Raw genomic sequence first — 27,836 nt, forward strand, 5'->3', positions numbered from 1 at the left:
CTGATGGGAATAAATTGAAAATTATCCAGTTGGATGTGTCACTTACAAGAACATCCCTGAGTAACAAAAGATTTATTCAAATGTTTAATTGGAAGAGACTACATCTGGAATAGGTTTTACTGGAATTCATATAAAAAGGAAAGTGAACCCATTAGAACTAATATCATAAACAACGATTTTATCTGGAACCAGAAAAACCAGAACTATTAGTGGATTGGAATCTTGATGTCCTTTTTTTTTTTTTTACAGCAGTTATGCATTATTACTGTAGGTAGAGCTTTATTTTCAGAGAATATTCTAGAAGCAGACCATTCAAATCTTCTAACCTAGTCACTTTGCCCCCTCCTCCTCAAAAAAGGAACAAAAAGAAAGTGCTGGGGGGGGGGCACGTTACTGTGAGGCTGGGACATCTGGGCTTCTGTCAGGAATGAACTGAGGGGCGTTTGGCTTTGTCCTTAGATGTCCACGTAGATGCCATTGATCAGATAATCAAGCCGTGAGTAGCGCTTCCTGCGGAGGGACTCGGCGAGAATCCTGCCCAGGAGGACGAGGCCTATGACCAGGAAGAGGACGCCCAGCAGCAGTGTCCCCACAAGAAGCCACTTCTCAAGGGGCAGGCGATCGCGGCCCGCCGGGGCCCTGGCCTCCCCATCACCTCGAGAGGCAGCTCCATGGTTAGAGGACGCCTCTACTTCTGACAAAGAAAGCGTGGCAGGGCCCTGTGTGTCCCCAGGATGCGAAGTGACGCTGGTGATTTTTTCCCTAGGCACCGGGACAATGGTGCCTTTCAGGTCGCTAGGTGCCTGGAAGGTGGTGGTGGGAGCTGCTGTTGTGGCCATGGCTTGGGGCGTGGGGGGCAGAGAAGTGACAGCGGTTATCCCTCGAGCCGTGGTGGCCTCCAGCGGCCACACAGCCACAGAAGGTGCCACTGTGGATGGGAGAGCCACAGTCTTTGGGGTAGCAGAGTCGGCATGTGGAGAAGCACTTGCCCCAGCAGCTGGGGGCGTAGCCACCTTCTCAGGCAGCAGCTTAGCCGTCTCCTGTTGGGAGGAAAATGGTGTCCCCTGAGAAGGGCCTTTTTCTTGATCGGCAGGCATCCATGGCACGCTCACTTGCTCCATCTTGAAGAGCTTCTCCAAGGGACGTGGGGACCCCACCTTCTGGGACAACACATCTTCCCATGAGAGGTCAGCAGACTTTGAATAACCAGGTGATGGAAGAGTGAGTGAGGGCGTGGCTGCCTGTGGCCAGCGGCCGTGTAAGAGAGAATCTTCTCCAGCTGGCTCCTGGCTCGGCACGTCAGTTTTGGCCAAAGATGGAAAATCTGAACATGGAGAGAGAACAAAAGGGGGACTGAACATAGAGGTCTATGCAAAGGTAAGTTTAAAAAATGCAAGCTTATCAGCTTGTTTGAGTGTCATTGAAATGTGCAAGATGGAAAACCACAAATGCTCACTCGGCATCTGACCACACTGCCTGCCCACCAGATGCTGTGACCAGCATCAGGGAACGCAGGGGCAAGATGCCTGAAGGTGGATCAGGTGCACACACGTGACAAGCGATGGGAGCCATGAAGCAGAGATGTTAAGGGGAGCTGGCTAGGCAGCAGCAGGAAGGGGTCTGGGAAGATGGGCATGTGAAGGGGCCAGGTCGACGTGGGCAGGAAGGGCTGGCAGGGAGAGTGTGGGCATGGGGCATCAGCCCCTGCAGGATGTGCCAACCAGGACAGAGATGACAAGTGGCCATCGGAACAGGTTTCACAAGGAGGGCATGGGGCGGGCAGGGAAGGGAGAGTGAGACGATGGAGTCCGGTGAGGAGGCAGAGTTCCCAGGATGCACATGGCTGACAGGCACGAGGCTCTGACAGCAGGGAAGTGGAAGGCACCAGGAGGGTCTGGTCTCTTCTGAGGGCACTGAGCCCAGACAGTGGCAGAAGATTGCTGAGGTTTTCAGACCCAACATGTGGGACACATGATCCCAGCACTGCACTCCGAGCAGGGAGGCTGTCTGGGGGATTTTGAATTTTCACTCCTAAAGATTAAAATTTTACAGCCAATATGTTGGGTCATGTGGGCAATGAGATCAATATTGGAAATACAGATATAAAGAGCAGAAAAGTACTCAGCACCAGGCATTTGGCACAGTGCTTAAGATGCTGTCTGGTAGGTACCCTGCATCCCAAAATTGGAGTTCCTGACTTCCGGTCCCAGCTCCGTTTCCAGCTCCAGCTGCCTGCTGATGTACACCCTGGGAAGCAGCAGGCAGCGGCTCAAGTCCTTGGGCTTCTGCCATCCTTGTGGAAGACCTAGCTTGAGTTTCAGGTTAGCTTAAGTCTGGCCCAGCCCTGGCTGTTGTGGATGTTTAGGGAGTGAACCCATGGATGATAGATCTCTCTCTCTCTCCCTCTCCCTCTCTCTCTTACAAATAAAATGAAGAACATTAAAATTAAAAAAAAAAAAAGCTGAATACTACCGAGTTCTGATTCATGCTGTGGAGGAAGCAGCCTCAGGTCCTGCTCAGGCTGGAGAAAGTACACAGTTTTGCTTTCAGTCACACCCACCACTTATCACAGTGCAAACTGGAAAGGCTTGTTAAAGCAGTCAGGTGCAGCGAGTGATAATTTCAATTGCTCTGTACATATTAACTCTGCTGCCTCGGTAATCACTTTACTGAGATTAGAACTGCAAAAGCACAAGGAAAGAAGCGAAGAATTTCTTAGCATGTCTCTCCTGCTTCCTTCCCTCTCTTCTTTCTCAATTCTTCTCAATGTCAGCTGTTAAATTACAACCTCCCTCCTCCCTAACCTGCCCTCCCCCCCTCCCCCCCGCGGGGGGCACTTCAGATGTATATTATCTGTGACTACTCTCCAAGCCTCCGCCTCCAAGCCTCCAAACAGCCCTTTAAAATGGTTACTTATTAATCCATCCAGGATAGGTGGCAGCCAACTGCGGTCCAACGGACCAGTCTGGTTTTGGATGGTTTGCAAGCTCAGTATGTTTTAAACAGTTGTAAAAAAAAAAAAAAAAAAAAAAAATTCAGGGACTGGGTGTCATGTGGCAGCAGATTAAGCCACCACTCATCCCATACCAGAGTGCCGGTTTGAGTCACCACTGCTTCACTTCCAATAAAGCTCCCAGGTAATGTGGGTGGGAGGAGAGGGGAAGGTGGCCCAAGAGCTTGGGCCCCTGCCACCTATGTGGGAGACCCAGATGGACTTGCAGGCTCCTGGCTTAAGTATGGCCCAACCTAGCTGTTGTGGCCGTTTGTGGAGTTAACAAGAGGTTCGAAGATCTCATTCTTCCTCTGTCACTCTGCCTTTCAAGTAAATAAAATAAATCTTTAAAAAAAAAATCAGAATAGTGCTTTGTGACAAATGAAAAGTATGTGAAATTCAAATATCAGTATCCATAAATAAAGTCTTATTGACACACAGCCATGCTCATGTGTGTACACATTGTCTTTGGCTATTTCCCCACTACAAGGTTAGAGATGAGCATGTACAGCACGTTGTGAATGAATCCCAAAGCCTAAAATGCTGACCTGAGAAGCCTGAGATACTATCTGGTTCTTGCCAGAAAAAGGTGGCAGGTACCTGATCTTGAATATAGTACTCTACCCTAACACAGAATTTGGATGTCTGAGGTAGAATCGTTTTTTTTGCAACATTGAAAGTATCATCTTAAGATAAACAGCATTTGTGTTTTTAAGTCAGATCAGATTTTTTTAGAGTTTTACAAATATTACTACATCGAGTTTTAGAACATTTTAAAAAGATTTATTTATCTATCCGAAAGAGTTACAGGGAGAGGGAGGGAATGAGTGAGAGAGAGAGAGAGAGAGAGAGAGGGAGGGAGGGAGAGAGGTCTTCCACCTGCTACTTTACTCCCCAAAAGCCTCAATGGCCAGAGCTGGGCCAGGCCAAAGCCAGGAGCCAGGAACTTATTCCAGGTCTCCCAGGTGGGTGCAGGGGCCCAAGCACTTGGACTGTCTTCCACTGCCTTCCCAGGTGCATTAGCAGGGAGCTGGATTAGAAGTGGAGCAGCTGGGACTTGAACCGGCACCCACATGGGATGCCAGCACCAAAGGCAGTTTTATCCACTACACCACAGTGCTGGACCTAAGATATTTTTTTAAAAAGGAGTTGGGACAGGCATTTTGCATAGCAGTTAAGACACTGCTCAGGATGCCTGCATCCCATATCAGAGTGCAGAAGTTTGAGTCCTGCTTCCACTTCCAATTCCAGCTTCCTGCCAATGCACACCCTGGGGGAGGCAGCAGGCGATGGCTTAAGTACTTGGGTCCCTACCACCTACACAGTAGGCCTGAATTGAGTACTGGGATCCTGGCTTCAGCCTGACCCAGCCCCAGATGTTGCAGGAATGTAGCAAGTGAATCATGGGTAGAAGATCTATTTCTGTCTCTGCTTTTCAAATAAAATAAAAATATTTAAGAAATGAAAAAGCCTTAAAATCTTAATGACTCAACATAATTCATTTTAAAGTTAAAAAAAGATAATTTAAATAAGCGTTCTGTGAGGTCTATGACATCAGAACTTAAAAAAGGCCATTGAAAGGAACCACCAGAACAGCTGTTTTCTCTTTCAAGCATGCAAGCTCATGAAGAAAGCAAAGTCAGGCCAGTCCCATTTCTTGATAAGATCCATCTATTGGCAAAGATCCCAGAAGCACAGAGGGCTCTGCACACCTGCCCCATTTACCTCACCCACAGATGTGTGCACCGGGGCGTGGTGCTCTTCCTGCTCATGCAGTGATGAGCTGCACAGGGGCTGGGAGACAGCCCTGTGCCCTCACCTCCTGAGTTTCATTTTCAAGCAACTTCACTGAATCAAAACATGAGGGGTTGGGACAAGTGTTTAAAGCAGCAGTTAAGCTGCCACTCGGGATGCCTGTGTCCCATATCAGAATGCCTGGTTCAAGTTCCAGCCACTCCACTTCTGATCCAGCTTCCTGCTAATGTGCACCCAGAGAAGCAGCAGAGGTGGCTCAAGTACTTGGGTCCCTAACACCCACCCACTGGGAGACCTGGATTGAGTTCTCAGCTCTTGGTTTTGGCTTGACCCAGCCCTGGCTGTTACAGGCTTTTGGGGAATGAACTAGTAGATAGAATATCTATTTCTTGGCCGGCGCCGCAGCTCACTAGGCTAAGCCTCTGCCTTGCGGCGCCGGCACACTGGGTTCTAGTCCCAGTCAGGGCGCCGGATTCTGTCCCAGTTGCCCCTCTTCCGGGCCAGCTCTCTGCTGTGGCTCAGGAGTGCAGTGAAGGATGGCCCAAGTGCTTGGGCCCTGCACCCCATGGGAGACCAGGAGAAGTACCTGGCTCCTGCCATCGGATCAGCGCGGTGCGCCGGCCGCGGTGGCTGTTGGAGGGTGAACCAACAGAAAAGGAAGACCTTTCTCTCTGTCTCTCTCTCTCACTGTCCACTCTGCCTGTCAAAAAATAAAAATAAAAATAAAAAATAATAAAAAAATCTATTTCTTTCTCTCTCCCTTTCAATTACATGCATACATAAAACATTTTTTTAAAGTTTTTTTTTTTTTTTTTTAAATGAAGGACTATCACTTTGGTAACTAACTGAGCAACCAAATTCTCAATTTATTTCATTTCTGAATTCTGTTCTTCCAGTCCTTGGTAGAAATGACTACAAAACTGCAAGATAAAAATTAAATAATGTCAAGCTACAATGGTTTTATAGAGTGAACAAAGCTCGCTGTCTTCTTCCAAACATTCAATCTGCAAAAGTTAGCCCGTCAATTATAGGAAATAGGATCCCTCTGGAAATAAATCACCAGATATCCGTATTTCATTTCACTCCAAATAGGAGGCAGATCATTTGTTTCCAGTGATGTAATCTGATCCATCAACAGGTGCAGATTCAGAAACAGAATCACAAACACAAATGGACACAGACTAATTGCATAGTATGTCCCAGGGTGGGTGCGACCTTGCCACTTGCTTTGTGCTGATGGCACCCTCTGGTGGCTACTGTAAGAACTGTTCTATTCTAATTCCATTTCATTGGCCTCACACTCCCTTAAAAGGTGTACACGTATGCTGAATTTCCTTCTTTCCTGTTTCCATTGGCAGAGAGAGAGAGAGAGAGAGAGAGAGAGAGAGAGAGAATATCTCCTATCCATTGATTTACTACCCAAATGCCTGAAATGGAAGCCAGCAACTGGGAACTCATCCACGTCTCCCACGTGGGTCACAGGGACCCAACTACTTGAGCCATCACCACTGCCTCTTAGGATGCACACTAGTAGGGAGCTGGAAGCAGAGCTGGGACTCGAACCCAGGCAATTTGATATGGGATGTGAGTGTCCCAAGCACTTTCTAATCTCTAAGCAAAATATCCACCTACTACTTCTCTGATACATACATTATAAAAGCAACAACATGGTAGAAGAATTAGGAATATTAAAAACAAATTCAACTGTTAATTTCTATAATCTATCTCAGCAACAAATAATTTGTATACAAATAGTTTCTGCTTCATGCTCCTTTTTAAGGGAATGCTGGGTATATCAGGTTTCCCTGGTTCATAAAATCACCTTTACAACACCAGAGTGGGCAGGCATTTGGCACAGCGGTTGTGGCTTAGAATGCTTGTGACCTGAGTTCAAGACTTGACTCTGCTCCTAAATCCAGCTTCCTACTAATGCTCTTTCTGGAGGTAGTGGGTAATGGCTCAAGTACTTGGGTTTCTGTCACCTATAAGGGAAACTCAGATTGAGTTCCTGGTTCCTGGGTTTGGCTTGGCCCAAACCAGCTATCATGGGTAATCCTGGGGAGTGAGCCAGATGATCAGAGATCTCTCTCTGTCTCTGTGTATGTGTGTTTTTATGCTTTCCAAATTAATTAATTCTTTTTTTTTTTTTTTTTGACAGGCAGAGTGGACAGTGAGAGAGAGACAGAGAGAAAGGTCTTCCTTTTGCCGTTGGTTCACCCTCCAATGGCCGCCATGGCTGGCGTGCTGCAGCCGGTGCACTGCGCTGATCCGAAGGCAGGAGCAGGTGCTTCTCCTGGTCTCCCATGGGGTGCAGGGCCCAAGCACTTGGGCCATCCTCCACTGCACTCCTGGGCCACAGCAGAGAGCTGGCCTGGAAGAGGGGCAACTGGGACAGAATCCGGCGCCCTGACCGGGACTAGAACCCAGTGTGCCGGCGCCGCTAGGTGGAGGATTAGCCTATTGAGCTGCGGCGCCGGCCTAATTAATTCAATTTTAAAATTTCCACGTAGCACGCTGGCTTAAACACTTCCAACTGCTACTCATCACAATCTAAAATAAAAACTCTCTCCCCTGTTTAACAAAGTTTCATGTGATCTGACCCTCTCACCTGGCATCCTAACCACTGAGCCATACACCTATCCCAGGAAATATTTCTGGACTGAATTTCCCTCCAGGTCTACACAATAAAATCCAGTGAGCTTGATTTCAGATAATGTGATTGTGAAACAATGGGACCTTAATGAGAAACATACTAGACTGTCACACATTTTCATGAGTCTTAGCCTTTTCCCAACAGTTAACTTGGGGACCCGTATTCCAGTGTTGTCGGCATTGCTTTAAAGGAGTGCTTCAAAACATTTCATTAGGGGCTGGCACTGTGGCATACTGGGCTAAGCCACTGCCTGCAGCACCGACAACCCATTTGGGTGGCAGCTGGTGTCCCGGCTGCTCCTCTTCTGATCCGGCTCTCTGCTATAGCCTGGGAAAGCAGTGGAAGTTGGCCCAAGTGCTTGGGCCCCCACACCCACGTGGCAGACCTGGATGAAACCCCTGGCCCCTGGCTTCGGATCAGACCTGCTCTGGCTGTTGCAGCCATTTAGGGAGTGAACGAACAGATGGAAGATCCCTCTGTCTCTCCCTCTCTCTGTGACTCTGCCTTTCAAATAAATAATCCTTAAAAAACATTTGTGTACCTTCTACCACAGAAAAGCTAAAAATAGAAACAAAACAGAACAAAAGCCATCAGGGCCAGCACTGCAGTACAGCAGGTTAAAGCCCCAGTCTGCAGCCCCAGCATCCTGTACAGCTGCTGGTTCAAGTCCCGGCTGCTCTACTTCTGATCCAGCTCCCTCTTAATGTACCTGGGAAAGCAGCTGAGAATGATTCAACTCCTTGAGCCCCTGCATCCATGTGGGAAGCTCCTGGCTCCTGGCTTTGGATCGGCTCTGGCTGTTGGGACCATCTGAGGAGTAAACAAGTGGATGGAAGACCTCTCTCTGTCTCTGTCTCTCTGTCTCCACCTCTCTCTGTAACTCTGTCTTTCAAATAAATAAAATAAATATTTTAAAAAATCATGAAGAGAACTTTCAATGGAAAGTAAATTTTAGCTTAATAAATTGAATCTCCAGTGACGAGATTGTCTGGTGTGTCTTCATATCTGTGAACCCTTTTGGTGGTTTTATTTGGAGTCTTAAAGGAAATCTTTCACATAAGCCACATCCTTCAACAATTCCAATCACAGAAGAAAAAGCATCAGGCTTTCTTTACCTCGAATTATCCTGTAGCTCTCAAGTCCTTTTGCTGGTTTCAGTGGGCAGGCTTCCTCACTGGGACAGAAAAATAGGTAGCAGTTGGGCTGTCCAGCGGTTTTTCGAGTATCGAAGATCATCAGGTTACATGCTTTGTCTCCTGCAAGGAAAGGTTTCATCAGCATGATTTTGAAATAGTGTGTTTCTAAAGAGGACGGTACGTAGGAAGACCTTCACTTAGCCCAGTGCCCAATGCCAACAACCTAGTTCATTTTGTTCTCTAGCTTGCTGCTCACTCAATCACTCCCTTTGCCTTAGTTTGGTCCCTTACAGCAATTTTACAAGACTGGGTTTAGGGGATTGGTATTGTGGGCTAATGGGCGCTAGTTCAAGTCCTGGCTGTTCCACTTCTGATCCAGCTCTCTGCTATAGCCTGAGAGAACAGTGGAAGATGGCCCAAGTGCTTGGGCCTCTGCACTCATGTGGGAGACCCGGAAGAAGTTCCTGGCTTCTGGCTTCTGATTGGCTCAGCTCTGGCCATTGCAGGCACTTGGGAAGTGAACCAACAAATGGAAGATCTCTCTTTCTCTCTCTGCCTCTGCCTCTCCATAACTCTGCCTTTCAAATAAATTAATTTTTAAAAATAGACATTGGGTTTAAACATCTGAGTTTAAGGTAACCTTTGGCAAATCTGGCTTTTGATAGGACATTGAATTCTATACAAATAAGCCTTCTGTTTGCTGAAACGTTCATCACTAGGGACACAGAAACACTGACTCTGTCACCTTTGCACAACTTAAAATTGAGTTGGGCCATAAAAAATGGCTGGAACTGTTAGGGATTTGGGGGACCTCCTGTATCCTGAAGGTGACTCAGGCACCTGGAAAGCCATCAGTCTGGTTTCTTGGGTGCAGTCAGTAAATATTTAATCACGTTGGGTGTCATGCCTCTTTCCAGGAAGGATCCGAGTAACGTACAGAACACAAGAGCTATCCTTTCATTTGTATCAGTCCCATTCTTCTTAGGGCTTTTCTTGGCACTTCCCCTCTTGTTTTATAATTTTTACTTTTCTTTTTCCCTTCCTTCCTCATTTTTTTTAATCCAGTAGCATTGTTAAATTTTTTTTTTTTTATTTATGTGAAAGACAGTGAAGGACAGAGGAGACAGAATCAAACACCTTCCATTTGATGGTTTACTCCCCAAATGCCCTCAACAGTGAGGGCTGGGCCAGGCCCAGCCAAGAACCTATTCTGGGTCTCTCATGGGTGGCAGGGACCCAACTTGTTGAGCCATCACCACTGCCTCCCAGGATGTGCATCAGCCTGAAGCTAGAAGCAGAACAGAGGCGAGAGCCTAATCTAGGCAATCGCACGTGGAGTCCCAATCCCCGTCCCAAACGCCTGCCCTCGCCTTCACTCTCAACTTCCGCTTCTAGTTATTTCCTTCTCTTACATTCAGTAGAATTTATCTTCTTTATTCATCATGGTCTACAGCTTTTTTTTAATTTAAAAAGTTTTGATGTATTAGTTATTTAGAAAAGCAGAGAGAGACAGAAGACAATGTTCCCATCTGCTGATTCACTTCCCAAATACCTCGAATGGCAAGATGTAGGCCATGCTGAGCCCAAAGTCAAGAACAAAATCCAGACCTCTCAAGTGGATGGCAGGGACCCAGTCACTTGAGCCATCACTGCTGCCGTCCATGGTCTGCATTGGTAGGAAGCTGGAGTCAGAAACTAGAGCCTGGAATTGAACCCAGGTACTCTGATAAGGAATACAGGCGTTCTGAACCACTAGGCTAAACACCCACCCTAGAGCTGGTTTTTTAAGACTGGGTAAGGCCCAGTCTTACACCTTGGTCTGTGACCACTCTTGAGAGAATAGCACACCCCTGATCAGGTTGAAGGTTAAGGAGCACAGAGGCTAATTATTAAGAACACACATTCTAAGGGTTCTTTGAGCAAGGCACCCTAAGGCCATCTCAATAAGGTAAGTAGAGGCTGCTGCGGCCTGTGCATGACTGGAGGATTTGAACAGAGGGATAAATCAGCAGTCCCCTCTGACTTTCAGTCTGGCCTGGAGGGTTGGTGGGGGGCAGGCTTACTTAGGCCCGTGAATCTCCCCTCCCCCACACTCTGTCACAGAACCCAGTCTTGCCTTGCCAAGGTGGAGCACCGACCAACTCTTACTGGTTAGGCAGCTGGCCCTGGGAACACCAGAGTTCTTTCAATATAGAGGGGAGGCTTGTGGGGCTGGGAGTGGATTCCCTGTGCCCTGTGACAGTGTGATAGGGGGTGGCTGGGTCTTTCAGCAGTTGCTGTGTCTGGCTTCAGAGGCCTGGGGTTCTGTGCTCATTCTGAAGAGTGAGCGGATCCTTGGTGCAGTTCAGGGGCTTGCATGGGTGAAGTGCCTGCGTGCAGTGAGGCTGAAGGTGGGCTCGACCTGGGTCTCTGGTTCACCTTGGCAGAGAGGGGCTGACACTGTGATCAAGCCAACTGACATGATCTTTTCCTCCCCACTGCTGCAAACAGACATCTCCCACACCCAACGTGGGTGTCAGCATGGACTCTTGCCCCACCCTGCAGCGCTGGCCAGAGCTCCCTGGCCACACCCAGCACATGCCTTGGATATCCACTGAAGGAGCAGATACATCACTAAGCCCTAGAGCATATTTCAAAGGTAAATCTGATAGAGGAGAAAACCAACAAGTATTTCTACAAATGCCTAAAAATAAATGTAAAGATACAAGAAGCATGAACAAGGAAGACAATGACTCCCCAAAAGGAACACAACAATACTTCAATATTAGAACGTGAGGATGGAAAGATTGATGAAGTATCTGAAAAGGGATTTAAGAGAATGATCACAAGATTGCTCTCAGCCTTTCAAATAAATAAATCTTCAAACAAAAAATATTGTTCAAAAACACAGAGCACATACACGTGATAAAAAAACTATCCATGCATGATATGGATGAAAAATTCTGTTGGGAGATAAAGATATTGAAGAGGATTCCAACTGAAATATTAGCAAAGAATAATTCAATATATCCAATAGAAAATACAGTGGAAAGCATCAACAGACTTGATGAGGCAGAAGAAAGAATATCCGAGCAAGAAGACAATCCTTGGAAATATATCTCAGTCATACAGAAACAAAGAAAAAATTAGAAAAACCAAAAATAGTATTTGAGATTTATGGAATACAATCAAACAACCAAACATATGAGTCTTGGGGGGGCCGGTGCTGTGGTGCCTGAAGTGCTGGCATCCCATATGGGCACCGGTTTGAGACCTGGCTGCTCTACTTCCAATCCAGCACTCTGCTATGGCCTGGGAAAGCAGTGGAAGATGGCCCAAGTCCTTGGGCCCCTGTACCCGTGTGGGAGACCCAGAAGAAGCTCCTGGCTCCCGGCTTTGGATTGGCACAGCTCCGGCCGTTGCAGCCAACTGGGGAGTGAACCAGGGATGGAAGACCTCCCTCTCTCCCTCTCTCACGCTCTCTCTCTCTCTCTCTCTCTGCCGCTCCTCTCTCTGTATAACTCTGACTTTCAAATAAATAAATAAGTCTTTTTTTGAAAAAAAGAGTCTTGGGAGTTCCTGAAGGTATAGAAAGAGAATGGATTAGAAGGCCTATTTAATCAAATAGCAGAAAACTTCCTTAATTTGGAGATGGAGAAGGACGTCCAAGTACAGGAAACACATAGAACTTTAAACAGACATGATCAGAAAAGATCTTCAGCACAGCACATTATAGTCAAACTATCAACAGTAAAACATAAAAGAAGTGTACACGAGAGAAATTCCAGATTACCTTCAGAAGATCTCCAATTAGACTGACAGCTAATTTCTCATCTGAAACCCTAAAGGATAGAAGAGAAAGGAGAGACATAGTCCAAGTCCTAAAGAAAAAAAACAAACTGTCAACCAAGAATACTGCACCCAGCAAAGCTCTCATTTATAAATGAAGGTGAAATAAAGACCTTCCAAAACAAACAGAAATTGAAACAATTTGTCACCATTCATCCATTCTTACAAACAAGATTTAAGGACATGCTACACACATAAACAGAGATTGTCATCATCATAAAAGAGCATGAGGGCAGAAGATCTTCTCATAGAAGTACAAAGGAAATTAAAAAACAAACAATAGGAATATTTATGGGAAAATGGCAGGACCAAGACGTTACTTATCAATAGATACCTTGAATGTAAATGGCCTAAACTCTCCAATTAAAAGATACAGACAGGCAGAATGGATTAAAAAACAAGACCTATCTATTTGCTGCCTATAAGAAGCACACCTCACCAACAAAGATAGATGCAGACTGAAAGTTAAAGAATGGAAAAGATATTCCATGCTAACAGAGAGCAAAAATGAGCAAGTGTAGACATCTTAGTATCAGATGAAATAGACTTTAACATAAAAACTGTTAAGAGGCTGGCGCCGCGGCTCAATAGGTTAATCCTCCACCTAGTGGCGCCGGCACTCTGGGTTCTAGTCTGGGTGAGGGGGCCAGATTCTGTCCCGGTTGCCCCTCTTCCAGGCCAGCTCTCTGCTGTGGCCTGGGAAGGCAGTGGAGGATGGCCCAAGTGCTTGGGCCCTGCACCCCATGGGAGACCAGGAGAAGCACCTGGCTCCTGCCTTTGGATCAGCGCGGTGCGCCGGCTGCAGTGCGCCAGCCATGGCGGCCATTGGAGGGTGAACCAACGGCAAAAGGAAGACCTTTCTCTCTGTCTCTCTCTCTCACTATCCACTCTGTCAAAACAAAACAAAACAAAACAAAACAAAACAAAAAAACTGTTAAGAGACAAAGAAGGGCACTATGTAATGATTAAGGGAATCAATTCAAAAGGAAGAAATGACTCTAGTAAAGGAATATGCATCCAGTGTCAGAGTGCCTGACTATTTAAAACAAATGTTAATGGATCTAAAGGAGACCTAGACCCCAATACAATAATAATGGGGGACTTCAACACCCATTCATCATTGGACAGATCAACTAGACAAAAAAAAAAAAAAAAAAAAAAAAAAAAAAAAAAAAACAAAGAAACAGAACAAATCTACATTATGGACTAAATGGGCATAACTGATATCTACAGAACATTTCATCCTACAACTGCAGAATACACATTGTTTTCACAGTACATGGATGGACCACGTGCTAGGTCGTAAATCAAGTCACAACAAATCCAAAAAAAGTGAAATCATACTGTGTGTTTTTTCTGACCACAATGGAATGGAGCTAGAAATTAACAACTTAAGAAACTCTAGAAAATATGCAAGCATCGGGAGACAGAATAACATGCTCCTGAATGAACAGTGGCTCATAGAAGAAACCAGAAGGGAAATAAAAATTTTCTTATAAATGAAGATGACAACAAAAATTTCAAAACGTATGGGATACAGCAAAAGCAATGTTAAGAGGGAAGTTTATAGCAGTTAGTGCCTACATCAAGAAATTTGAAAGCCATCAGTAAATGATCTAACAACACATTTCAAGGACCTAGAAAAACAAGAACAAATCAAACCCAAAATTAGGAGAAAAGAAATAATTAAAATTCAAGACAAAATAAACAAAATTGAAACAAACAAACAAAACCTAATACAAAAATCAGTGAAATGAAGAGCTGGTTTTTTGAAAAAATAAACAAAATTGATATACCATTGTACTGTACTAACTAACCAAAAAATTAAATTAATAAGTGGAGAAGACTCAAATTTAAAAAATCACAGATGACGGGCCGGTGTTGTGGCACAGCAGGTTAAAGCCCTGGCCTGAAGTGCTGGCATCCCATATGGGCACCGATTCTAGTCCCGGCTGCTCCTCTCCTGAGCCAGCTCTCTGCTGTGGCCTGGAATAGCAGTGGAAAATAGCCTGAGTCCTCGGGCCCCTGCACCCCCATGGGAGACCTGGAAGATGCTCCTGGCTTCAGATTGGCACAGCTCTGGCTGTTGCGGCCATCTGGGGAGTGAACCAACAGATGGAAGACCCCTCTCTTTCTGTCTCTACCTCTCTAACTCTGTCTTTCAAATGGATAAAATAAATCTTTAAAAAAAAAATCAGAGATGAAAAAGGAGATATTACAACAGACACCACAGCAATAAAAAGAATCATCAGGAATTACTAAAAACAGCTATATGCCAACAAACTGGAAAACCCAGAAGAGGGGCTGGCATTGTGGTGTAGAAGGTTAAGACTCCACCTGCAGTGCTGGCATGCCATGTGAGTGCTGATTTGAATCCCAGCTGCTCCACTTCTAATCCAGCTCTCTGCTGGTGTGCCTGGGAAAGCAGTAGAAGATGGCCCAAGTTCTTGGGCTCCTGCACCTGTGAGGGAGACCTGGAAGAAGCTCCTGGCTCCTGACTTTGGATTAGCATGGCTCCAGCGATTGCAGCCAACTAGGGAGTGAACCAGCAGATGGAAGACCTTTCTCTCTGTCTCTCCCTCTCTGTCTGTAACTCTACCTCTCAAATAAATAAAATCTTAAAAAAAAAGTAATGGGCAAACATGAAAAGGCATTTTTCAAAGGATGAAATTCAGATGGCCAATAGACACATGAAAAGATGCTCAGGATCACTTGCCATCAGAGAAATGCTAATCAAAACCACAGTGAGGTTTCACCTCACCCCAGTTAGAATAGCTCTCATACAGAAACCAAAAAACAGTAAATGCTGGCAAGGATATGGAGGAAAAGGTAGCATAATACACTGTTGCTAGGAATGTAAACTGGTACAGCCACTGTGGAAGACAGTATGGATATTCCTCAGAAAGCTGAAAATAGATCTAGCATATGACTCAGTCATCCCTCTCCTGGGAATTTACCCAGATGAAATGAAATCAGCAAATGAAAGTTATTTGTACTCCCATGTTCAGCAAAGCTTAATTTATAATAGCTAAGATATGGAATCAACCCAGACCTCCATCAACTGATGACTAGATAAAGAAAATGTGGTAAATATACACTACAGAATACTACTCAGCCATAAAAAGAATGAAATCCTGTCTTTTTCAACAAAATGGAAGCAACTAGAAACCATTAGGCTTAATGAAATAAGCCATTCCCAAAAGGACAAATAGGTTTTATATGATATTTAGTAGTTAATATAGAAAACAAAAAAAAAATTTACAGGAATGAAACAGACATTTGTGATTTGATTGTTGTTTGTAGCCCTTGTTGTTTTTTTTTTTTTTTTTTTTTTTTTTTTTTTTTTTTTTTTTTTTTGACAGGCAGAGTGGACAGTGAGAGAGAGAGACAGAGAGAGAAAGGTCTTCCTTTGCCGTTGGTTCACCCTCCAATGGCCGCCGCTGCAGCCGGCGCACCGCGCTGATCCTGGCAGGAGCCAGGAGCCAGGTGCTTTTTCCTGGTCTCCCATGGGGTGCAGGGCCCAAGCACCTGGGCCATCCTCCACTGCACTCCCTGGCCATAGCAGAGAGCTGGCCTGGAAGAGGGGCAACCGGGACAGAATCCGGCGCCCCAACCGGGACTAGAACCCGGTGTGCCGGCGCCGCAAGGTGGAGGATTAGCCTATTGAGCCACGGCGCCGGCTCTGTAGCCCTTGTTTATACTCTTGTTGAACTGTGGTTTTAGTATTTTTTTACTCATTATTTGGTCAGTCATGCATTAAGGCTGTGTTTACAGAGTAGAGCAAAATTAAGTATTTGCAAAAATTAAAGAAAAGGAAGGAAGAAGGGGGATTAAGAGAGGGAGACAAGGAAGGTATTATGTTTATCTTAGAATTGTACCTATGAAATACATGAAATCTGTTCTCTATATTAATAAAAATTTTTTAAAATAACAAAAAATTAAAACACATGTTTTACCAACTACCCCTACTATGTCTAATCAGGCTACAGATATGGATCAACCCTGACTTGTCAGATGGGAAAGAAGCCTTAACCCTCAAAGGTTTGTTATTATTATCAAATATTTATTTATTTGAAAGGCAAAGTGACAGAATGGATGAAACAAAAACAGAGATACTTCTGCTAGTTCTTTCCCCAGTGCCTTCAAGAGTCATGGTCAGGCCTGGCTAAAGCCAGGAGCCAGGATTTCCATCCAACTCTCCTCTGTGGGTGGCAGGAACCCAAGTACTTGGGACACCAAGTGCTACCTCTGAGGTGCACTAGCAGGAAGCTGGATCTCAGCAGTGTGATACCTACAATACCATTTTTTTTTTGTCAGTTAATTTAAGGCAGCAGTGTGATGCCTACAATACCATTTTTTTTGTCAGTTAATTTAAGGGGAGAGTTGATAAGTCCTCCAAATTGTCTGCAACATTTTTTTTTGTCCTTTGTGCTTATGCACATTTTCCAAGAATCTATGTCTATCATCAAAGTGCCTTTTGAACTCTCAACAGTTAAAAACCGCGGTTCAGTAAATGAGCAGAAAGCCCGAGTTCCCTTTGGCTTGCAGAATACCTCCTGGTTCAGAACTGGGAAGAGATACAGACTTATCCTATGTTCCAACAAATACCCACACTTCATAGCAGTCCATCCTATTGGCAGGTGATGTTACAATTCCACACAAATGTTTCTGTCAACATTTAAGGAAAAGCTAGTAGTTTAAGTTTCTGTCAATTTCATAAGTTACTTCCATCAATAGCACCCAAACACATACTGCTCATTTTGAGACCATTCAAGGGAGTTTTCTTCATGACACCCATGATGTGGTGTCCCTGGAGGCAGCTCTCCCACAATAACAACTCAAGTCAATTCTGAGCCTCACTCCTCAGAATTAGCATCAGTGTGCATGGGATAAGTGCTCAGTTCCAAAGACCACCTTCCCTCCAGAAGCCAGGAGCAAGCATCAGGGCTCCAGGTTGCCCACACTTCTACGCTACTTGGCTGCAAATTCAGGGGTTCCCACAACCTTTCCCTTCATGTTTGAGAATCTGCTGGAATGACTGCTAGAAGTCAGGAAAGTGCTGCACTTACTATTACAGTTTATCACAAAGGATATAAGTGACCAGCCAAATGCAGGAGCAGACTGGGTGAGGTTCCTCAAGGTCTTGCACACAGAAGCTTCTGTCCCTGTGGAAATCGGGTGTGCCACCCTCCTGGCACATGCATGTGGTCACCAACTTGGAAGCTCCCTGAACCCCATCATTTAGGGGCTTTTATGGGGGTTACATTATGTAGGTATAATTGACTGAAGTCATCAGCCACTGTGATTAAACTCCATCTTCAGGCCAACCGAGGAGGTCAGGGTAGGGGTGGAGCAGCTGAAAGTTCCAAGACTCTAATCAAGGAGTTTGGTCTTTCCGGTGGTGGCATCCAGCTAGAAGCTAGGTAGGCGGCCTGTCCTCTCATGAGCAAAAACTCATGTCTGGGTGAAACAGGCTCAATATAAATAACAAATGATACGCTCCTGCCACTCAGGAAATTTCAGCTGAGGACAAAGACAACCCCCCCCCCCCCCCCCGCCACAGCTGCATCTTATCATACCACATAGTTACCCTAGCGAGACAAGGAACTAAAGGTCTAAGAGTAAACACCTGATTCAGTTGGCTAACTAGGCTCTCCCAGGCTCCTTGATGGCAAGACCCTGTCCATGTCACTCACTGTTTTATCCCTAGCACCTGTAGTGCTCAGTTTGGCTATTTTCACTCAGAGAATTAGGACAGGGTCATAAGTAAAGCTGAATGATGACCACTCATACTTCCCTGTGCAATGTGCAGGTTAGAAGCCTGCTGTATGCAAAGGCCTGGCTCCAACCTAAAGGCCTCTGTCTCCCTCCATCTGTGTCAGGTGAATAACAACCACCCTCCCCTTTACTGTCCCAGAGGCCGTCAGAGGCTTCCTAACTTTTCCTGCACCAGCATCTCCACGGAGATCCAAGGAGCAGAGGTTCTGTGCTTCCACTCAGGGATGCATCAAGGCTTTTATTTCTTGTCTCAACTCCCTTTCTCGGTTGAAATGTCCCATGTATATCACACTCCCGTATTTCAAGATCCCACAGTGACAGCAGCTAGGCATCTAAACAGCACCCCACTTCTTGGGATTCTAGTTGCCCATTAGGACATAACAACAGTGGTTCTCAAACTCTGGTCCTCCCAGTCACCTGAGCAACATACACACGCTCATCAGTAAACTCCTCTCAGCTTGGATGAGGAGAGGGCACACTTGTGGAAAATTCCCTGGTGGTTTTGTCACCCAACTTCTATCCCACTGAGAATCACTGGAATGAACCCCTCAGCCACATCCACCAGCTACGTAAGTCACTAAGCACAAGGAATGAAGGGGTGCCTAAGGATTCACCTGCTATATTTTTTGTTGAACAGCAAGATCTACTGCAGTCTTGTTGAGTTGGCGTATGCATGGGCTCATTGCCGCGGATTCCCTTAGAAATAGATGCCTGGATGTCAATGACAACATCTGCGAGGCTCTCGGTGAGGCAGTTCTGACCGGTGGACAGCCTTAGAGTCAGGAAGCAAAGGATGACCCCAGTGTAGGTCAAGCTCCGCCCTTCCCAGAAGGACATTTTAAATGGCGGTGTTGCCTTTGTCTTTCAAGGTCACAGAGGACCTGTCTTGGTCTTAGTTTGCTTCAGGAAGGCCGCACAGGTTATAGGATTTCTTCTTCTTCCTTGAACAAAAACAGAAAATCATCAGTGAATTTTGTTTCTTTTCCTGAATCAAATGTTTGTTTATTCGGGGCCCAGCAGTGTGGCATAGCAGACAAAACTGCCTATGAAGCCAGCATCCCATACAGGTGCTTGTTTGTGCCTTGGCTGCTTTGGCTTTTCTACTTCTGATCCAGTGCCCTGCTAATGACATGAGAAAAGCAGCAGAAGATGGTCCAAGTGTTTGTATCCCTGCCACCCACAAGGGAGCCAAACAAAGCTCCCGGCTTTGGCCTGGCCTGGCCTGGCACTGATCATTGTGGTCATTTGGAGGAGTGAACTACGTGATGGAAGATCTCTCTCTCTTTCTCTGTGTCTCTACTCTCACTGTAACTCTGACTTCCAATTAAATGAAGAAATAAATGTTAAAAAATTTATTCTCTTATCAGAAAGAGAGAGAGAGAGAGAAGGCCAGCGCCGTGGCTCAATAGGCTAATCCTCCGCCTGCGGTGCCAGCACACTGGGTTCTAGTCTCGGTCGGGGTGCCGGATTCTGTCCCGGTTGCCCCTCTTCCAGGCCAGCTCTCTGCTGTGGCCCAGGAAGGCAGTGGAGGATGGCCCAAGTGCTTGGGCCCTGCACCCCATGGGAGACCAGGAGAAGCACCTGGCTCCTGGCTTTGGATCATTGCAATGCGCTGGCGGCAGTGCGCCAGCCATGGCGGCCATTGGAGGGTGAACCAACAGCAAAAGGAAGACCTTTGTCTCTCTCTCTCTCTCTCACTGTCCACTCTGCCTGTCAAAAATAAATAAATAAATAAATAAAAGAGAGACAGAGAGAATGTTCTATCTACTGGTTCATTCCCCAAATGCCTGCAACTGCCTGGACTTGACCACACACAAGCCAGGAATCCAGAATTCAATCTAGGTCTCCCATGTAGGCAGCAGGGACCCAGCGACCTAAGCTATCACCTGTCTCTACCAGGGTGAATGCTAGCAGAAAGCAGAGCATCAGAGGACTGGGGACTCAAACCCAGATACTCTAATGTGGAATGTTCCAAACACTGTGCCAAACACCCACCCCTCATTTCCTTTGAGTCAATGAAAAAGACCCAGGCACAATTTGAAGGACAGAAATATTTTGTAATTTGCTTCATTTTTAATAGATTGAAAACAAGCTCTCATTAAAAACTTGGCAAAAAACTAGTAAGCTGGACATACGTACCATCCCATCAATGCTTAGGGGCTGACAGTACTTACTGTGGACTTAAGAGCAGAATGGCAACTACAGATGTCCAAGTTGTCAGGAATGCTATCCCGGGATGGGAAGACGCCCTGCAGCTGGTTCCCAGGTAACAGGAACTTACAACAAGGTCTGCGACCAGGGAAACATCTACCTTATCTTACAGAGTGAGCTTTACCTCTTAGGACCAGGTAGGAAGAGCGGCTAATGACCCCATTGTTTGCCTCTCTCCACTTATGGAGAAAATCCAGGGTGGGAATGAGAGTGGGAATGTCATGTACCTTCTCAACGCTAATCAAGCCTGCTAGCCGTGACCAGGCTTTTGACTTTCAGTGTGATTGATGACCACACGGGCATCTGTATTGTTTAAACCTGACTCCACACACGTGCTTACCCTGAAAGAAAAATACAAAACCTATAGCCAAATTCAGGCTTAGGGAAACAGCCAACTCAGATACTGACTGGTTGCTTCCAGGTTTAAACTCTCAGTTTGGGGCCGGCACTGTGGCACAGTAGATTAAGCCTTAGTGCTTGGGCCCCTGCACCCACATGGGAAACCAGGAAAAAGCTCCTGGCTTCAGATCGGCGCAGCTACAGCCAATGCCATTTGGGGAGTGAAACAGCGGATGGAAGACTTTTCTCTCTGTCTCTTGCTCTCACTGTCTTTACCTCTCAAATAAATAAAAAATCTAAATAAATAAACAAATAAACCCTCAGTTTGACTCACTACATGACTTTAACTTTCATTTTTCAATCAGACTCCAAATATTTAACTCAACAGTACGAAGGAAGAAGGAGAAACAAGAGCCCAATCTGAGTTAAATTCATCCACTTCTTACCTCTCACTAAGGTGAGAAGAGGACATAAAATTTCTAGTGATTGAAGAAGCAGTGCTCACAGGTTGGGCATTCTTCCTTTCTCAGTGATAACAACCAGGATTTTTACATCATCTACTGAGAGGTAGGCATGGTGTTCAGCAATTTACATATGCCACTCTCTCAAACCCTCACAGCAATCCTGCACAAAAAAGAGAAAACAGCTATTATGCCTTTCATTCATAATGAAGAAATTGAGGCAGGCTTTTTGTTGTTGTTGCTGTTTATTCTTTAAGTATCAAACCAAAAGCAGATAACTCTAATAATCTAATTCTAGCAATTAACCAATCAGCAGGGGGACTATTCTAGCTCAGCTGGGGTAAATTTTTTCTATTTGATACTTTTGAAAACCCAAACTGCACACTATGTGTAGCACCGACTTCATTGGTAAGCTGGGTTTTTGAGCAAAAAGAAATGTTAAGCTGGTAAAAAAAGTACCAGAAGCTCTCCTCACCTTCCACTCCCTCAGCTCACCATTTCTAGAACGCAGTGTTCATTGAAGAGTGGATTAGAACAAAGTTACTGCTTCTGGGGCTGGCTTTGTGGCGTAGTCTGCTGTGCCAGTATCCCATATTGGGGCCGGTTCAAGTTCTGGCTGCTCTACTTCTGATCTAGCTCTCTGCTATGGCTGGGAAAGCAGTGGAAGATGGCCCAAGTCCTTGGGCCCCTGCACCCACATGGGAGACCTGGAAGCAGCTCCTGGCTCCTGGCTTTGGGTTGGTGCAGCTCCTACTGTTGCAGCCACTGGGAGTAAACTAGCAGATGGAAGACCTCTCTCTGTCTCTCTCTTTCTATCTGTAACTCTGCCTTTCAAATAAATACATCTTTTTAAAAAATTACTGCTTCTTTAACCTTTCTTTGGTCATGACCCCTTTAGCAGTCTGAGGAAGCTTTAGATTTTTCCAGGAGACTTGTCTTGAAATGTATACAATGAAATATATAGGATTACACAGGAAGCCAACTATATTGAAATACAATTATCAAATTTTTTAAATGTGCCTACAAAATTCTGATGAAAGAAACCAAAAAAGATCTAAATAAATGGAGGGGGATTCCATGTCTGTGGACAGGGAAACCCAGTATTGTTGATGTTATGGGAGTGGGTGTTTAGCTTAGCAATTAAAATACTTGCTTCCACATTGGAGTACCTGGGTAGATACCTGGCCAGCTCCTGATTCCAGCTTCCTTCCAATGCAGACCATGGGAGGCAGCAGTAATGGCTCAAGTGATTGGGTTCCTTCTGTTCAGTGGGAGACATGGATTGAGTTCTTGGCTCTGTCTCTGGCCTTTGTCCAGCCCTTGCCGTTGTGGGTATCTGAGAGTGAGCCAGCAGATAGGAGCTCTCTGGCTTCGTGTCTCTGTCTCTCTACATGTGTCTCTCTAGCTTTCATATTAAAAAAAAAATTCTAAAAAAGATGTCAGGAGTGGGAGTTGTGCTGCAGAGAGTTAATGTAGTATCTGTTACACCTACATTCCATATCAGAGTGCAGGTTTGAGTCTCAGCTACTCCACTTCCAATTTGGCTTCCTTTAAAATGCCTGGGAAAGCAGTAGCTGATGGCTCAAGTATTTGGGCTCCCGCCAGCCACAAGGAAGACCCAGACTGGCTCAGGGCTTTGGCCTGGCCGCAGTCCTAGTAGTTGTGTGCATTTGCAGAGTGAATCAAGAGATGGAAAATCACTCTTTCTGTCTCTCCTCCTCTGACTGTCACTGTACATCTCAAATAAATAGGTAAATAAAAAATCTTTAAAAGAAAAAAGATGTCAGTTCTTCCCTACCTGATTTGTAATTCAATACATTTCCAATAAAAACCTTAGCAAATTATTCTATGAATATCAACAGATTTATTTTAAGATTTTCATGCAGATGCAGAAAGACCAAGAATAGCCAGCACAATACTCAAGAAAAACAAAGCTGGAGTACTGACATGGACTTCAACCCTGAGTGTAAAGCTACAGTAATCAGGGTTGGTGCTGTGCAGTGTCAGCATCCCATGTGGGCACTGGTTCGAGTCCTAGATGCTCCACTTCTGATCTAGCTCTCTGTTATGACCTGGGAAAGCAGAAGATGGCCCAAGTCCTTGGGTCCCTGCACCTGCTGGAAGAAGAAGCTCCCGGCTCCTGGCTTAAGATGGGCCCAGCTCCAGCTGTTGTGGCCATTTAGGGAGTGAACCAGCAGATGGAAGACCTCTCTCTCTCTTCTTCTTCCTCCCGCCGCCTCTGCCTCTCTCTGTAACTCTGCCTTTCAAATAAATAAATAAATCTTTAAAAAATATTTATAAGGCCGGCGCCGCGGCTCACTAGGCTAATCCTCCGCCTAGCGGCGCCGGCACACCGGGTTCTAGTCCCGGTCGGGGCGCCGGATTCTGTTCCGGTTGCCCCTCTTCCAGGCCAGCCCTCTGCTGTGGCCAGGGAGTGCAGTGGAGGATGGCCCAGGTGCTTGGGCCCTGCACCCCATGGGAGACCAGGAAAAGCACCTGGCTCCTGGCTCCTGGCTCCTGCCATCGGATCGGTGCGGTGCGCCGGCCGCAGCGCGCCGACCGCGGCGGCCATTGGAGGGTGAACCAATGGCAAAGGAAGACCTTTCTCTCTCTCTGTCTCTCTCTCTCACTGTCCACTCTGCCTGTCAAAAAAAAAAATATTTATAAAAAAGCTACACTAATCAAAAAAAGTATAGTACTGATGAAAGAATAGACAAATAGATCAATGGAATGGAAGAGTAAGCCTAGAAATAAAACCACACAAATAAAGCCAACAGATTTTTGAGAAAGGAGCTAAGCAGTGTGGAAAGGATAGTCTTTTCAAAAATGATACTGGAAAAATTGGATGTCTACATACAAAAAATAAATCTAGACAAAGACCTTACACCTTTCACAAAAATTAACTCAAAACAGATTACAGAGTTGAATATAAAACACAAAATTATACATTTCCTAGGAGATGACATAGGAGAAAATCTTTGTGATTTTAGCTCAGTTGCTGAGTTTTTAGATATAACACCAAAAAGTACAATCCAAGAAGGGAAAAACTGACTTGGATTTGGTTACAATTAAAAACTTGTGCTTTATAGAAAACTTTGTTAGGAGAGAATGAAAAGACAAGCCACAGACTTGGAGATAATATTTGTAAAACACATATCTGATAAAGGAATGGTATCTAAAATATACAAAAAGCTCTTAAAACTCAAGAATAATAAAAAAACTAAAAAATGGACAAGATCTAAATGGATACCTCATCCAAGAAGATACACAGATGGCAAATAAGCATATGAAAACATGCTCAACATCTTATGACATTATGGAACTGCAAATTCAAACAACAAAGAGATACTACTACACACTTACTAGAATGGCTAAAATCCAAAAAAACTGACAACACCAAATGCTGGCAAGCATGTGGAGCAATAAGAATTCTCATTATTTGTTGGTGGGAATGCAAAATGGTGTATCCACTTTGGAAAATGTTTGGCAGGGGCCTGTGGTGTGGCACAGTGGGTTAAGCTGCAGCTGGTAACACTGGCATCTCATATCAGACCACTAGTTCAAGCTCAGCGGCTTTCTTCCAATCTAGTCCCCTGCTAATGTGCCAGAGAAGGCAGTGGATGATGGCTCATGTACTTGGGTCCCTGTCATCCACATGGGAGACCCAGATGGAGTTTTGGGCTCCTGGCTTTGGCCTGGCCTGGCCCCAGCCCTTGCAGTTATTTGGGGAGAGAACCAGCAGGTAAAAGATTCTCTCTCTCTCTCTCTCTTTCTCTCTCCCTGTAATTCTGCCTTTCAAATAAATAAATAAATCTTAAAAAAAACCAAGACCAGCCTTTTCACCAAGATGGCACCGAAGGCAAAGAAGGGAGCTCCTGCCCTTCCTAAAGTCGAAGCCAAAGTGAAGGCCTTGAAGGCCAAGAAGGCAGTGCTGAAAGGCGTCCACAGCCACAAGAAGAAGAAGCTCCGCACGTCCCCACCTTCCGGTGGCAAGACACTACGCCTCCAACAGCAGCCCAAATACCCTCGGAAGAGCGCCCCCAGGAGAAACAAGCTTGACCACTATGCCATCATCAAGTTCCCCCTGACCACGGAGTCGGCCATGAAGAAGATAGAAGACAACAACACACTGGTGTTCATTGTGGATGTCAAGGCCAACAAGCACCAGATCAAACAAGCTGTGAAGAAACTCTATGACATTGATGTGGCCAAAGTCAACACCCTGATCAGACCTGACGGAGAGAAGAAGGCGTGTGTGCGGCTGGCTCCTGGCTATGATGCTCTGGATGTTGCCAACAAAATTGGGATCATCTGAACGGAGTCCAGCTGGCTAATTCTAAATATATGTTTTTTCACCATTAAAAAAAACAAGATCAGTATGTTGTAATAGAATGCAAATCTAATACCTCCCTTGCTGTCACAATGTCTGTATACAGTGAAATAGTAATATTTGGTTCTAATATGTTAGCCTATACCATTCAGTTTACACATATCATCATTTAATCCATACAAGAATCCAATTGAGATAGATCCTATTGTCCTGAATTTCAGTTAAAAATTGTGTAATATATTTAATATTATAGTAAATAACAAGTGGTATATCTATTAAAAAACAAGTGACATACATAATAAATGCCATACTTTTAAAGCAGTGTTGAGTGTGAATAATAATTTGAGAAATATACTATAAGGACCATGACATGAAAATATCGGTGATGTCTACTGGTGGCGAATCATAGCTACCATCAACACTACTATGGCTTCTGCCTCTACTTCTTTAGAAGGAAATGAGACTTTTCAAACAGACATTAGTGCAATAATAAATTTTTCTACCCATGTTCACAGTCTTCCTGAATTCTACTCAAGGACACCTTGGGTGTCACCTACTCTCTAGGATAAGACTCCTAGCCCATATGGGAGTGCCTGGGCTCTAATCAAGCTTCATGTGTGCCATGGGAGGCATGGATTGAGTTCCTGGGTTCTGGCTTTAGATAGGCCCAGCTCTGGCTGTTGCAGGCACCTGGGGAGTGAACCAGAGGATGGAAGATCTCTGTGTCTCTTAGAAACACACAAGCAAAAAACACACTGCTAAAACTAAAAACAAAACCCTAGCACAGGTTACTGAAAGTGCTGTCACATTTTGCAAGCCTTTTTAAAGATATGTTTGTTTATTTGAAAGGCAGAGTTACAGAGAGAGGGGCAGAGACAGAGATCTTCAGTTTGCTAATTCAGTTCCCAAATGGCTGCAACAGCCAGGGCTGGGCCAGGTGGAAGTCAGGAGCTAGGCACTCCATCCAGGTCTCTTACACGGGTCGCGGGGGCCCAACCATTTGGGCCATCTTCCTCTGCTTTCCCAGTCGCATTAGCAGGGAGCTGGGTGGGACGTGGAGCAGCCACGACTGGAACCTGCGTTCCTAAGGGATGCTGGCATTGCAGGTGGCGATTTACCCTGTAGAGCCCAGCAGTGGTCCCTGCAAATCTGTATGTAGTCCCAGGGAAACAAAAGAGACAGCCCAGGCCCCAGAGTTAGTCTGAATGGATTCCGAAAGCCTCCCCACAAGCTTTTGCAAAGAAATCAGAAGCATGTGAGGGGACCGGGCAGGAGCTGTATACTGAGCTCAGCCTCTGCACACCTCCAGGACCCCCAAAAGTACCGAAGAGCTGTCTCCTTAAAGTCTTCTCCATTATCCCTTAAGCCTTAAGGCCCCCAAATCGAGGAGCATCCTGTGGAAACAGAGTGGCGAAAGAATACAGGTGGGCGAGCGGGCAAAGCCCCGCTCCAGGCCTGCTTACTCCACGGTTCCCGCCCCTTGCAGGCTACAGAGAAAGTACTCCAGACACGAGAAATCATTTCACTCGCAGGGTATTCTAACTGATCAAGATGCGGCTACCGTGCTACCGAAAAGGAGGCAATCAGCAGGTTCAGGAAGAAGTACAGGAGACAGATCACGCAAGACAAGACGGGAAATTTCCCCCCTTCCTTTTTAGGAAACGCGGCTCGCCCACTGAACCGGTCTGCTTCTCCCGCTGCCATTTACGGCAGGTGCCTCGCCGTTGCCTGGCGATCCCTTTTGGGATGCTGCAGCGACACCGACACAAAGATCCCGGTCAGCTCTTATTCGTGCAGGTCTGGACCTTCGGATGCCGCGGCCCTCGGGACGCAGTGGGCAGCTCGGGAAGGAAGGGCGGAGGCGCCTTTACCTGGCGGTGAGGGGCCCGCGGGGGCCCCTGTTGCCCTCCGGGTGCGAGGACAGCTCGGTCACGCTCCCGGGAAGGACCGGCGAGGACAGCAGCCGACGCTCCGCAGCTCCCGCACCGGCCCGGCGGGTTTTGTGGTTAGCAAGTTCCTGCTTCCGTTGCAGCGACAGAAAGTTTGCCGCGGGGGAAGGGCACATTCCTGCCCTGCAACCCGGAGCTGTTTCCCAGCGACATCCAGCGAGATCCCCTTGGCACTGGCGGGGATCGCGAGCCCCTCCCCGTGCAGGTCTGGGGCATCCCGGCGCCAGCGCTGAGCCCCCGAGGGAGCCTGCGATCCCAGCGCCCTCACCCCACGCATCGACTCCGGGGACCCCAGCGACCCTGCTGGCAGCCAGAGTGTCAGCAAGTGGGGGAAAAAAATCCAAGAAGGCAGAAATGGATAAGGGACAGTAGAAAGTGTACCTCTAAGCCGCATGCCCTAGGCA

The 27,836-nt window shown here is 45.9% G+C and overlaps 1 protein-coding gene and 1 long non-coding RNA gene across 9 annotated transcripts; one reads left to right on the forward strand and one right to left on the reverse strand.

Annotated features, from left to right (window-relative positions):
- Nucleotides 1-71: 71 nt before the first annotated feature.
- Nucleotides 72-27,836, reverse strand: MANSC1 (MANSC domain containing 1). Of its 8 annotated transcripts, none has more exons than XM_070049397.2 (4): nucleotides 27,814-27,836; nucleotides 18,757-19,083; nucleotides 8,516-8,656; nucleotides 72-1,324 (listed from the first exon to the last, which is right to left on the reverse strand). In XM_070049397.2, exons 2-4 carry the CDS (start codon nucleotides 18,977-18,979, stop codon nucleotides 456-458), a joined length of 1,233 nt encoding a protein of 410 aa, XP_069905498.2. In that variant the 5' UTR covers nucleotides 18,980-19,083; nucleotides 27,814-27,836; the 3' UTR covers nucleotides 72-455. The 8 variants fall into 8 exon arrangements, with proteins under 8 accessions (XP_069905498.2, XP_002712699.4, XP_089160731.1 ...); XM_002712653.6 differs by lacking the exon at nucleotides 27,814-27,836 and adding an exon at nucleotides 27,355-27,726; XM_089304605.1 differs by lacking the exon at nucleotides 27,814-27,836 and adding an exon at nucleotides 21,139-21,311.
- Nucleotides 1,094-12,079, forward strand: LOC138843873 (uncharacterized). Its single transcript, XR_011378995.2, has 2 exons — nucleotides 1,094-1,377; nucleotides 11,027-12,079. It is a non-coding gene; the product is annotated as an uncharacterized LOC138843873 (long non-coding RNA).

Source organism: Oryctolagus cuniculus, chromosome 9, assembly GCF_051225735.1.
Source record: "Oryctolagus cuniculus isolate XC-2025 breed Fujian yellow rabbit chromosome 9, ASM5122573v1, whole genome shotgun sequence".
In the NCBI taxonomy this organism is placed as follows: Eukaryota; Metazoa; Chordata; class Mammalia; order Lagomorpha; family Leporidae; genus Oryctolagus; species Oryctolagus cuniculus.